The sequence below is a fragment of the Hippocampus comes genome, unplaced genomic scaffold (assembly GCF_001891065.2).
Source record: "Hippocampus comes isolate QL1 unplaced genomic scaffold, H_comes_QL1_v1.1 scaffold156, whole genome shotgun sequence".
Lineage (NCBI taxonomy): Eukaryota > Metazoa > Chordata > Actinopteri > Syngnathiformes > Syngnathidae > Hippocampus > Hippocampus comes.
Window position 1 is genome coordinate 5,292,846 of NW_017805744.1, and position 13,378 is coordinate 5,306,223.

General features: G+C 40.7%; 1 protein-coding gene across 1 annotated transcript; it reads left to right on the forward strand.

The window, feature by feature from the left end:
* Window positions 1-8,000: 8,000 nt before the first annotated feature.
* On the forward strand, window positions 8,001-11,714 carry LOC109524299 (homeodomain-interacting protein kinase 1-like). Its single transcript, XM_019884073.1, has 9 exons — window positions 8,001-8,093; window positions 8,234-8,373; window positions 9,204-9,383; window positions 9,479-9,660; window positions 9,756-9,879; window positions 10,265-10,375; window positions 10,613-10,687; window positions 10,783-11,074; window positions 11,546-11,714. The coding sequence occupies exons 1-9, from the start codon at window positions 8,057-8,059 to the stop codon at window positions 11,653-11,655; spliced, it is 1,251 nt and encodes a 416-aa protein (XP_019739632.1). The 5' UTR covers window positions 8,001-8,056; the 3' UTR covers window positions 11,656-11,714.
* The last annotated feature ends 1,664 nt before the right edge of the window (window positions 11,715-13,378 follow it).

A 13,378-nucleotide genomic window follows, 5' to 3' on the forward strand; every position in this document is an offset into this window, starting at 1 on the left:
TTTTAGTGACTGGGGGGTGGGGGGGGGGGGTGTAAGGGGAAGCAGAACAGAGGGAATGGCTTGAATGCATGAAGATTTTTTTCACACTAGGGGGTATTTTCGCACATGTAGGTTTCGTTGTAGAGGAGTTTCACTGTATTGTGTCAGAGCTGCTGTGAGCTCGCCATTTTGGCATGATCCGTTGAGCATGCAGCAACCCATCTTCTGTGCTTATCATTTCTCCTGCATTTACAGGTTAGCAGTGTGCTGAAAAGACACTAATTACGTATACTGTATGTGTTTCCGCAGTGTTGTTAATATATATTTTAAGGTTTGTAAAACTTTTCCAAAGAGCTCCTTTGTCTAGAACAGGGGTGGGCAATCCCAGTCCTGGAGGGCCGCTATCCTGCATGTTTTCCATCTGTCCCTGTTGCAACACACCTGATTCAATTGTTCAGGCCTCGACAGAGCTTGCTGATGATCTGATCATTTGAATCAGGTGTGTTGGAGAAGGGACAGATGGAAAACATGCAGGATAGCGGCCCTCCAGGACTGGGATTGCCCACCCCTGGTCTAGAAGGTGCGTTTAAATGCCACAAAGAAGATAGCCGTGCATGAGTTTGTGTAATGGCCGCCACAGTTATCGCCTGAAGCGTTCAGTTGTTGCATCCAAGAGTGAATTTGTCAGTTAGACATGGTAAAAGGTGCTGGAGCACAATGCCACCTCAAGATTTGTGGCTGCCCCTTCATACATGCATGCATAGATCCAGCCGTGCCAACAACATTGTGTAAACATAGCATAACCATTTCAAAAATAGGAAATTAAGTTTCTGTAATTGCCAATACACAAGCCTGCACAAGTGTTTACTCAAGAGGCAATTGTCGACAACCAAAGCAACAACCAAAGCAGATTTTTTTTTTTTTATTGCCCACAAGCAGCTTTTGCAGCAGCACATCACCACTAGAAGACAAGCTGTTCTCAAACGCACACTCTCAGTTAGGTTCAAGATAATTAATGTTCTTCTACACATTCTAAAGGTCAGAAGATTAGAGTCTGCCTTCAATAATTGTAAATGTTCCCGTGCATAGCACAATGTCCCTACTGCAAATGCTGGAAGCCATTGGAAAAGCAAAAGCTATTAACTATACGGATGGACAGAATAAACTCTACAGGGAATCCAAAATTAAACGGAATGAAACGAAATGTTCCTTCAGTCAACTGAGCGAGAAACACGTGTCTCCTTAGCAGACCGGCGTTCCTTCTTCCATTTTGTCAGTACCGTCACCCGCTGTAAACAGGAACACAGCAGGTTTTCAACGAGATATTGAAGATGGTTCTCGGATTAGTGAAGTTGAATGCTGAATCATGCCTTAATCACAAAGTATAATAAATGCATTTCTTTGTCCTGTTGTAGAGGCACTGGAAGCCAGTAAAGAAGACCAAGAATGGGGTAAAAATGGTCATGGCCAGTTACAAACCGAACAGCCACATTTTGGACAAACTGCAGACCTGAAGACATTCTCTGAGCAAACCAGATAAAAGAGCAATGCAATAATTCACTCTAGATCACAAAAATGCTAGGATTTGAGCCTCTGGATCTTTCCCTGAAAGGATTGGTCTGATCTAATTTTATGGAGGTGGAAATAGGCCACATGTGTAACTTCCTTTTAAATCAAATGACAGTCTGGTCAAATGAGGTGCACTGTACTTGCAAATCAAATCACAGGCACCAGAAATGTCCCCAACTCTAAGCGTATATTTGCGCCTATGAGTGTCATGACATGTAGTGACCGGAAGGAGATCAAATTCGAATGACAGTCTAAAGCCACAACCTTGGGTGTCATAATGCATCTTAGTTGCCAAACATTCCCTCACCTACCGTTTCCATCCCCCACCTGATTGAACTCATTTACTATCCGGACATCTAATCTTGAGGGTACACGCACCCCTCGGTTACTTATCAAAACTTGGCAGTTTGATAGTAAAAGACCTTGATCACGCTATGATGGACTTTGCACAGCTTACATTACAATGTCCTGCACACTACATATTAAACCATATGCCGACTCCTCATGGTTGATTTATTGCCACCTCTTTCTTGGAACATTCATCTAATTAGTCATTTTGTCACATTGGTTGATGAAAGGAAACGTGATTGGAACTTTAAATAATAACCATCCTTGTGATGCTAAATGTGTTGTCTATTTGCACATCCTTCAAAATGGTCTCTCTCATTCTGATTCAAAGCAGAAACACTCAAGGACAATCTTGTACAAACAAGCAGCCGAAGACTGAAAAATGTGATTGTTCACCACATGAATGTGTGTGAACTTGAACCTTGGACCTTTTGGACCAATTAGCGTCACATCACTTCTGAAACAAAAGGTGTCCCTGAGTACTGACACACACACACACACACACACACACACACACACACACACGCGCGCGCGCACTCTTGAATGAGGTAAAGACATATCAACTTTCATTTCTCATCTTGGCCATCTGTTGCGTAGCCCCTGTCAACTAAATGTCACCTGATGACATCATAGTCCTGTCAACCTTTCCCCTCATCACACACACACACACACACACACACACACACACACACACACACACACACACACACACACACACACACACACACACCATTCACAAAAAGTGTTCACAGTTAACTGAATTCAACTTTTGCCTTGTCCTTGTTCTTACTTTTACAGCCAAATCACCTTTCTTACTTGCATTTATCTTACCTAGAGTAAAAGAAAAAATTCTTCTCCTTCGACAAATGTCGTGGCCAAAACACTGAAAACAGTCCACACTGGTCCCACATGACGTACAACAAACATCATATGACAAAACAAAAGACAAAAAGAGCTCTTGTAGATGGCTGCCAACTACGGCGCCATCTTGAATATGTATTCAGAACAAATGTGTTTGAGTACATCTGTTTTTTGTTGACCACTATAATTTTATTGCTCCTATCGTACAGGACAGCCTCTTGCTTTCTGATGTCGCTCCATTTCTAGTTTACTGGTTATCTATGCACTTTTACGCTTCGAATCACTTTTTGTGGCGACATCACAAAAAGTCCCCCCCACAAAGCAAAACACAATTGTGGAGTTAATCCTTGAGGTGCCAAGCGAACTGAAATATTACACGTCGGGAAATATATGGTGGTGGTTTGACTTATAAGGCCAATTTGCTTTCTCGTAAAAGAACTACAGCCTGGTGGACTAGTGATTAGCGCGTCGACCTCACAGTGCAGAGGTCATGGGTTCGACCGCCCTCCCTGTGTGGAGTCTGCATGTTCTCACCCTGCCTGTGTGGGTTTTCTCTGAATACTCCAGTTTCTTCCCACAGTGCAAAAACATGCATGGCAGGCTGATTGAACACTCTAAATTGTCCCTCGTGTGAGTGTGAGCGCGAAAGGTTGTTTGTTTCTGTGTGCCCTGCGATTGGCTGGCAACCGGTTTGGGGTCTCCCCCGCCTACTGCCCGAAGACGGCTGGGATAGGCTCCAGCACGCCCCGCGACCCTTGTGAGGATAAAGCGGATCAGAAAATGGATGGATGGCTGGATATTGGTTTCATTGCAATGTGCCATTTCATAAAATTGAATTTATTATCCCAGACTGCCAATACATTTTCAATCTTGCTCAGCCAACGGACAGCACTCGTGTAGTTTGATTTGGGTTTGCTGAACATAGGAAGCTTCTGTAGAAAGTACAAAATGTATTTTATATAATCTTGAATCATTGAGTAGACGTCGGTCAACAGAGAGAAAACATCCAATTCTGTTCGTGTCCCTTATCTTTAGCCGAACAGTATTTGTGGACAGCATTGCATGTTTACGTTTTGCCTTTTGAAAAACTAATCGATATGGACAATGGAAGTCTTGATCTCTTCTGTTTAAGCAACATGATTTTACTGTACCATTATCCAGAAACATTGCTGATGTAGAAATGCACAACATGCCGACACAAGGGTTTCTAAAGTAGGAGGCAAGCTGTCAGTGTGTTTATGTCAGTGCCAGGAAAGCTTCTCTCCGGAGACAAGGGTCAAACTGCTGAGATGAAAACAACCTCTGGTCACTTCTAAGACACCCGTCACCATTTATACCCAGTCCACAAGGGGTGCGCGCACACACACTCACACTCACACACACACACACACACACACACACACACACACACACACACACACACACACACACACACACACACACACACAGAATGATTGCAAATCTTCCAATACCTTATAATGTTCTTGCACTGTTAACTGTCTGGTCTTTTGGCGTATGTAAAATGGAATCCTGTTTCATAAATCTACCATTAGTATCTTTTGTCAACTATGTTAGAAAGTGCCCAATGAGCAGAAGCGTAAGCAGAACAAGAGCAGGGTGTTCCCGGAGCAGCTAGGAAAGGCACTTGTAACTCCACTCATTGAAAGAAGGAAGCATGTCCCCCGCATAGAAGCCTCAGCAGCAGTTGTAAAAACTATTCAGGGAACAGGAGCTCCTGATCAAAGTGAGGATTCAGCTACCACCGTCACTTCCCCAGCTAGGGAAAGTAAAAGGAAGAGATGTCAGACGTCAAAGGAAGGCCTGTAAATCACGTACTGTGTGGTGCAAGTATAAGAAACATATCTTCAAAAGCTGTGAACTTGCGTACTGCAGTACATAAGCTAATAAAACTAAAATTGTTTCCTGGAGAAAAAAGAAAGAAACTTTCATCATCGGGATGAATAAAATTGCATTCAAAACTCCTTTCTGCACATTTTATTTCTTTTCTTAAGCGATAGAAGTACAAGTAAACAGGAAGAACTCAAATATTCACACATTGTGGTGAAGGACATGTTTCTTCAAGCAATATAAAATTTTGTGTTTAAAATTCAATTAAGCTGCTTCTATTGGAGGTTTAGTGAAGACGGGTCATTTTGACCCAGAGGACACAGGGTGTATACAGAAAATGAGAACAACTAGAGGGATAACTAAGGATATGATTATCATTGTTTCACCCAAGTCCTTTGTTATTATCTTTTAATAGCTAAGAAGAGAAACAATAAGAAAATGAAGTTAGGACCTTAAAAAAAAAAAAGAAAGGCTTTGAGGCATGTAGAGGGTGTTGGGAACCTTTATAGAATTGTCACTTTGTGGACTTTTCTGTTTTGTCTGAGTCCTCAGCCAATTAAAACCATCAAATACACACATCCACGCACGTGCATACACACACACACACACACACACACACACACACACACACACACACACACACACACACACACACACACACACACACACACACACACACACACACACACACACACACACACAGTGCTAGGAGCATTTCTTGGACTGCTAATTAAACCGTCTGTTTCTAGCTGATCTCTGCTCCGTTAATCTTTAATGTTCTCATGAAACATTTCATTGCAGTTCTTTGATTGTCCTTTGGGAGGAGAAATAAAAACAAAGAATATGTTACTCCAATTCATCACCTTGAACATCTTCACCATCAAAACTATGGTTATACATGGTGCTTTAACACATAGATAAGTGTAGGTGATTAGGTTTGTTGCTTCAGCAATGCGATAATGACCATCTGTTGTCAGACTGCAACTCAGGGGAATGCGGACCAAACTGTGAACAAGAGTTAAAGACAAAAGTCTTGTTTTTGTTTGTTTGCCAATTTGTTTGTTATTTAGCAGGCGTTTTGATGGTGCATGGGTCGTTCCCTCATTGCCATTGTCTCTAATGATGAATTACAGTCCTGTGGATGCACCTTCAGCTTTCCTTATTATTATTATTTCTTTTTTTTTTTTTTTGTAGAAATTGGCTCTATCTGTTGAAAGCTTTGAAAAAAAAATGTTCTTATCATAGAGCTAATAGTGTCTCTATTCTTTTGCACAGTCAATGAGGCCCTTAAAAGTGTTCCATGGAATGTCAGTTGAGTTTAGCGGAGCACTCACAGCATTCTTGAATTTGCAAATGTGCTCTGCTGTTGTTGCTCATTTGTAAGAGTTGGCAAGTGTTTTGATTGTATTGATTATATCCGTTATTGACTTAATAATGCATCCCCCATACATATTTTTCCACTTCATCTTTTTATTCCCCCTCACTCTCGCCTCACCACATCGTGATTTACTGTTTTTTTTTTTTCTAGTGACCTCAAAGCTACTTGAAAGGACTATTCTCATAGTTTCACTTTTGTCTCATGGATGGATGAACTTAATTTACCACAAGGGAAATTATTGAAAAATAATTGAATTGATGGAACAGTCACTCTGAATTAGAGTTGTGCTTGCTTAATAGTATAATCCCTACAAGAAGGTGCTGTGTTGAATGACATGTCCATTAAGAAAATGGCCAGGGGAACTTTTGAGTGCAGGCATAATAGAGGGAACATCTTTTTTTTTTACTTCCCACATTGCAATGGAACATTCAATGATCGGCTGAAAATATCCAAGTTTGACTCATTTGAACTCAACTTTGTCTGATAACGAGGCCCAGAAGGTGCCACTTTAGTTATGTGCATGCATACAGACAGGGAAACTACCTCGGATTTCGAGTTCCATTAAAACAAACAAATAAAAACACCACTTCAGTGTCGATTGCGCCTGTCAATCATTGTCTTCTTTTGATTCAAACCTATTTTGAGTTGTCCCTGCTCGGCTCATGGATGCCATAAAGCAATGTCACAGTTCTGAGGAATATTGCTCAACCTGAACCATTAGTTCATCTTTGTGATGCTCTACTGCCATCCAGTGGTAAAACGATCGTAGTACATCAGCATCATTATTCCTTTGCTTAACGCAGTCATTTTAAAATAAAGATGGATTTGTGGTTGACTGTATTTGGTGTCACTGAATATTCTATAATGTTCTTGAAAATGTGTTGATTTGACTTTTCAATCAGGCTTGATTTCAAATACGTCTCGTTTAGGGGTCACTGATGTGTGTCAAGAGGAAAATTTTGTGAGATCTTTGGCATTTTTAGAATAGTGTTAAGGTTAGACATTCACTGTGAACTGAATCCTGGATCTCGATAAGGTTTACCTTGAGATCAGATGATAAAAGACAAGCTAGCATTGTGAATGCAAAGAGCCCTCAAATCACAACAGTTGTGACGGTAGCATGGCTGCCATTCTCAGACAATGTCACGATCACATCTTCATCACCTCATCTATATTTCTTGATGTTGTGGATTAAAACTGATACCAACTTGATGAACCATAAGTACAGTGCATCTAGCAAGTCTTCACGGCATTTTACAACAATCTTGATTCCAGAGTCTGACCTTCCTGTGTGGAGTTTGGATGTTCTCACCGTGCTTATGCGGGTTTTCTCTGGGTACTCCGGTTTCCTCCCACATTCCAGAAACATGCATGGCAGGTTAATGGAACATTCAAAATTGTCCCGAGGTGTGATTGTGAGCGTGAATGGTTGTTTGTCTATGTGTGCCCTGCGATTGGCTGGCAACCAGTTCAGGGTTGGGACGGGCTCCAGCACACCCACGACCCTCATGAGGACAAGCGGCTCGGATAATGGGTGGATGGATGGATGGACTGCGATTAAGATGGAGAAGGAGCTCAGTCTCGAGTGTTATGTCAAAGGCTGTGAATACCTACGTACATGTGATTTCATAGTTGTACTTATATTGTAAATATACTAGCAAAAATTTCAACGCTATAACCTAACAAAATGCCGATAAAAGGAAACTGTGAATACTTTCGAGCTGCACTCTACATCACACCTAACTTAATTGACTATGGATCTGAGATGTACGTTTTTTTTAAAGTTGTGTTCTTTGTTTTTATTGTTTTTTTTTCCCCAGAATTAAATAATCCACAATCTTCACTCATAACTTGATCACACGCCAAGCAAGGTGTCATCCATCTGACATCATGAACATCACGTTTGATGACATAATCACGTAACTTTGAAACCAAAGCCAATTAAAGGTAAGGCATCACTTGTGGACTTCATTTCAAACATGCATGCTTCCACAAATGTACATTCTTCAGTGAAGAAAGATGTGAACAGGATAATTACTGTAACCAAATTAAAATGACCAATGCAAATTCAACATGACCCAAAAAAACACGATTACTTTGAAACTTAAAGGTAGACCATTTGAGACACTCAATTTTAAAATGAGATTATGTAATTCATCGGTCAAAATAATCATAAAAGACGGAGGAACATTTTGGTAATCTTGCAGCAAGAATGTTCTTAACATTCACCTGTGCTTGTTCTCATTTCAGAAATCCTTCCACAAAAGTATAAGACAATCAAAGTCTTGGGAAAAGGCAGCTATGGAGTTGTCCTCAAGTGTTTGGACCGGGAATCCAAACAAAACATGGCCATAAAGATTGCCAGGCCTGGGAGGAACATCCATCGTGAGGTGTGTAGCTGTGTTCGCTTGTACTGTCAGTGAGTCGTGAAAAGTGATGACAATTCTAATGTTCGATGGACATTGGAAAATAGTTATCTCAGTTTGCCTTGAAGGTGTCCTTAAATGCCTGACAGTGCCCCTGCTTGTTCGGCTGAATGAATGGATTTAGAGACAGTCATATATTTTTCACTTATTTTCCTTAAGCACAGTGAGAGAGTACTGTAGTAGATTTTGGTGAGAAAGTGGATGGCACTGTGATGAAGATCTTGTGATAAAAATATGTCGACGTTCACTTTCTGCATCATTATGTCCAGTTCACAATTCTGTCGAAGATAGAGGGAGACTCGGGACTCTTATCTGAGCAGATTTTTACAGGTTGTACCTTATACATATACAATTTGCAAGGATATTGATTTACAAACCAAATAGACATTATTTGGGGGGATTTGAAGTCAAACGTAAATGATGAATTTATATTACAAAACCTTGAAAATTGTAGTAAACACACAGAAAAAGCACAATAATCAAAATACATTTTGCCTAACCAAGGCTCACAAAGGAGCACATGTAGTACAATGGTCCTTTGGAGGTTTGTTGCCCAATGGTTCTGTCTAGGCTTGAACCCTGACTTGGGCCTTCCTGTGTGGAATTCGCATGCTCTTCCCATGGTTGTGTAGGCTTCCGCCCATTTTCCAAAAACGGTGGATAGAATTCTCACAAAATGACTTCAGGCGTCTGCTGCACAACTGCTTTTATATTCTCCTTTCCTTGCAACTATTCAATTGGGCTGCCCACGGGCTGATGTTGTACAATGTACATAATCAAACTTGTGTTTCCAGGCCTCCATACTACAGTTGTTGATGGACATTAGACTGGATCGAGACAACATTGTTAAGTACTACGGAGGCTCCTCCAGTGACGAGTATCTGGTCTTCGAAATGTTGGATATCAGCCTGTCTCAATATTTTCAGGCAAATGGCCGTATCCATCTGAAGGACATCAGACCCATCATTCAGCAAGTGAGGATCAACAATAATCATGTATTGATACTGAATGTGTTGTTTTTGGGCTTCTCTACATAAATATGCTGTATACTGTACATGGCGCAATCCAGCTCGCCACAGCGTTTGATGCGCTGAAAGCTGTGGGAGTGATCCATGGTGATGTTAAACCGGACAACATCATGCTGGTGGATCAGGTCAAGCAGCCGTTTACAGTGAAGCTGATTGACTTCAGTGTGGCTCTTAGTCGACATGAAGCCAAGAAGGTTGTAATGAGGCAGGTTGCTTATTTCCGGTAGGTTATCCAGCAATGTTTGTTGCCGTTTTCTTTTTCTTTGTGCCTTGTTTTATTTTGTTGTTGAAACACATGATTTTTTTTCCTTTCAAAAGAGCCCCCGAAATCATCCTTGGACTCCCTTATGCAGAGCCCATAGACATCTGGTCATTGGGTGTTGTAATAGTAAAGATGGTGCTTGGTATTTTCCCCTTCATTGGAAACACAGACTATGACTTAGTAAGTATGCTATACTTCCTATACTTGCAGAACTACATGATACAATTTAAACCCACTTGCAGCAGGCTTAAAGTTTAGTTGACTTTTCAAACCAGCATGTTGTTGGCTGAAAAGTCAGCCCGTTTAAATCTTGGTGTAAAGAGTGTAATGGCATGTTGGTGATTTTGCTTGAAGGAATGATGATAGCGCATTCCAAATTTTTAAGTGTATCATCTTTAACTAATTCACAGAAGATGGGACTACCGATGGCATTCGTATGATCAGACTGTAGGAGCTCGATGCACTTTTTATTTTATATGCTATATATGTCATTTTACAACCTTGGAATCCATCCGAGTTTTAGGTTACGTTATGTCTGCTAATGATATTTATGTTATCCGTCTAGCTGGAATGCATGATTGGTGTCCTTGGGTTGCCACCAGACGATGTTCTAAAAGCTGGAAGGGAAACAACGCAGTTTTTCAACAAGAGCGATTTGGGTCAGTGGAATTTCAAGGTAAAATACAAATTTGATTGATGCTGTAAGACCCATTGAAATCTTTTGAATCGATTTACTTTATTTCAAGTGATTCCTGGATTTGATAGTGTTGTGAGATATACAGTAGGATCAAAAGGATTTGCAAATCATTGGATTTTGTTTGTAAATGCAGTTGCCATCGCTTTACCTTGCAAAATAGTTGGTGCTTCAGTATCTTTATATTATCATCATTTAATATCTGTCTCCCTTTTTTAGACACGTGAAGAATATTCAGTCGAGTCAGACGAGACAGTGAATTTCAAGATCTACTCTCTGGAAGAAATGATCAAGGTTGGTCACTAGTCGAGTAATCTATTTCCCAAATTGAATGCTTTTTATTATGAGTTCCGTAAGTCTGACTGTTGGAATGTTGATAAACTTTTTAGATGTTTCCAGAGAGAGACAATGAGGTTGACAGTTTTTTTGAGCTGTTAAAAGCAATGTTCACGTGGGATCAGACAAAGAGAATTACACCTGGCAAAATCCTCAAGCATCCATTCATCACTCGAAGCTACATCTTCAACAGCTCCCACCTCAGCTTTTCTCGGGGACTTCATCGGGCCCTGCATGCGGTCACCAACCAGACCCCCATGAAATGCAACAAACTGGGCTGCAGATGTGTTGCTGGATCTCCACCTTACCGGCATATAAGGAACAAACACCCTCCAAAGACTAGGGGTATGCACTGTATCAAACGTTTATTCTGCTGGATGAAGAAAAGCATTTTATTGTTACTGCTTGAAGGTGCGTGTTCAGCCAAGATCCAGTAGGTCGCAAAGCCCGGACATTCTTCCTTCTGTTGTTGATTGTGGACTCAAAACATGCCGACTATTACAAAAATATGTGTAAGATGTTGACGAAAACTGTCGTAAATGTATTTAGTGTCTTTTACAATCCCTACCCAATCCAAAATGGAAAATTATTCTTTCCCTTCTGACATTACAGACCACTTGAGTAGATTATCTGGGGTCCAGATTGTTTGCTCAAATCATGCAACGTTGGTGTCACGGATGGGGGGCCCTTTTTCTCCACTTCTTCACTGAATTCCCTTAAACGACCCCGGGGAAAATCAATTTATCAATTTGTAAATATATTGCATTAGGATGGGAGAATCTCTCTGAATGTTCTGAACAAATGTTTCCATGCTAGTGTCGTATAAAGCAAAAGAAGAGACGTGCAGAACCATAGCCGAGGTCTGCATGGATGCAGCTCATCTTCCCATAGCTGACGTCATGTTCTTTAGACCACAAACTAGATGAGACTGGTGCTGGCTGCAGCCAAGTAAGCCACTCCATTTTGCTTCAAATGCATAAAAAAATTCATCAATTGCACACAACTGACCAAATTCTGAATCATCATTTCAATGACTAATCAGTGATTATGCCCATTATGTGCATGTTGTATTTTGAAAATTGCTACTACTGCCAGAATGTACTGTTGACCTCATCTTGGACCAAGTCCTTCGAAGAAGGAAGCATCTTCATATGTAGTGGACTTGACTTTACAGGATGAGACTATTGGAACATCAGTGAGCGAAAGAAACACTCATCTTTATTTTTTATAAAGATGGCAGGCCTTTTTTCTTTTAAATGGTAGGAATTAAATTTTATTTTTCATATGAAGAGAGTGATTTGGGACTTTTTGTCTTTTACACGTTTTTCTCTCTTGATAAAACTTGCAACAAAAAAAAAAAAAATCGAGCATATTCCAAGAACGATGGACATGAAGATAAGGGGATTTATTGCTGAATGTTGAAATGAATATACATTTTTTCACCAAGTGGAAAAAAAAAAAAGAAAGAAACAGTTTGCTGACTGCTTAATCCATGCACCCAACTACCATTACCACTAGGACATGCAAGGGGGAGGAGAAGAAAGTACTTGGTTGAAAAAAAAAATATATGATAGAGCCAAACTGCGTGACATACACAGATATGGAAGGGCATTGCATGTGTTTGTGTGTGTCCTCGTATTTGTAAGTGTTGTTGCTCAGTGCTGAATGAAATGTGTGTAAGTCAAGGTTGGAGGGCTAAAGGATGAGTAGAAAGAGGGTGGGAGTGTTCATAATTCAACTAGCTCTAGAAGCACGCTACCCTCACTTGCAGTTATTTCCACATTGCAAATCCCAGATTGATTACAGTGATAAGACAAAACTAGGCAGACCTCAGAGCCGTGAAGCCGAATAATGTTTTTATATTTATCATTCTAATATGATAGCCCATGAATTGGAGGGATTCCTCTTTTTAAAAATACTTTTTGCCGTGATGCATGCATCTTCCGTGTGAAAAGAATATAGGAGTGTGAAGATTAATGTAATTTGACACTTTGAAACTGGAGGACTCGCGAGACCCAATGCACTGTACATATCCGAAATGTTTCTGGCGTCATCACCCTACGATAATAGTGTGCAGAAGATGGGGCCTTGATTCACCAAATGCTTCTGAAGGTGTTTAAAGGGGTAAAGAAACACATGAATGTGTGGGAATGGCGGAAGGGGCAGGCGGAGTCATACGGAGAATGCAGCATTCAGTCAACATGACCAAGCAACACAGGTTTACCAAGAAAAGGATTGAAATACATATCAAGGATGCAGTAATTACCGTTAAACCAGTGATCGGCTTGGAGCTTAATGACAAGTACAGCCAGCCGTAATATGAATCATATTCATTGCCATGAGAGCAGCGAAAGGTGATGACTTCTCAGAGTTTCACAAACATTCCAGTAGCGCTAATAGAAATGAACCCAGAGTGAGCCTTGAATTCTGTGCTACGCCCCTGCTTCAGAAGTGAACAGATGTGGTCTCATGAGCAACATGCGTGGCTACTTTCACACAGCGACAGCCTCTGGATGTAAAAATAAATAAATAAAATGAAATAAATAAATAAAAATGAATCTTCCATTTTCTCCGCCCACATTCTAAACCGCAGCCCTGACCTGAACGCATCAGATTTGGTCAGGGAGAAAGGAAAGGGTGGGGGGGGGG

Bases quoted from the DNA above. Each gene is read 5' to 3' on its own strand.
- LOC109524299 (XM_019884073.1), top strand. From the start codon at position 8,057: ATGACCCAAAAAAACACGATTACTTTGAAACTTAAAG. The intron at 9,661-9,755 runs GTAGGTTATCCA...TCCTTTCAAAAG, and splicing joins AGGCAGGTTGCTTATTTCCG to AGCCCCCGAAATCATCCTTG. The intron at 10,376-10,612 runs GTAAAATACAAA...TCCCTTTTTTAG, and splicing joins TGGGTCAGTGGAATTTCAAG to ACACGTGAAGAATATTCAGT.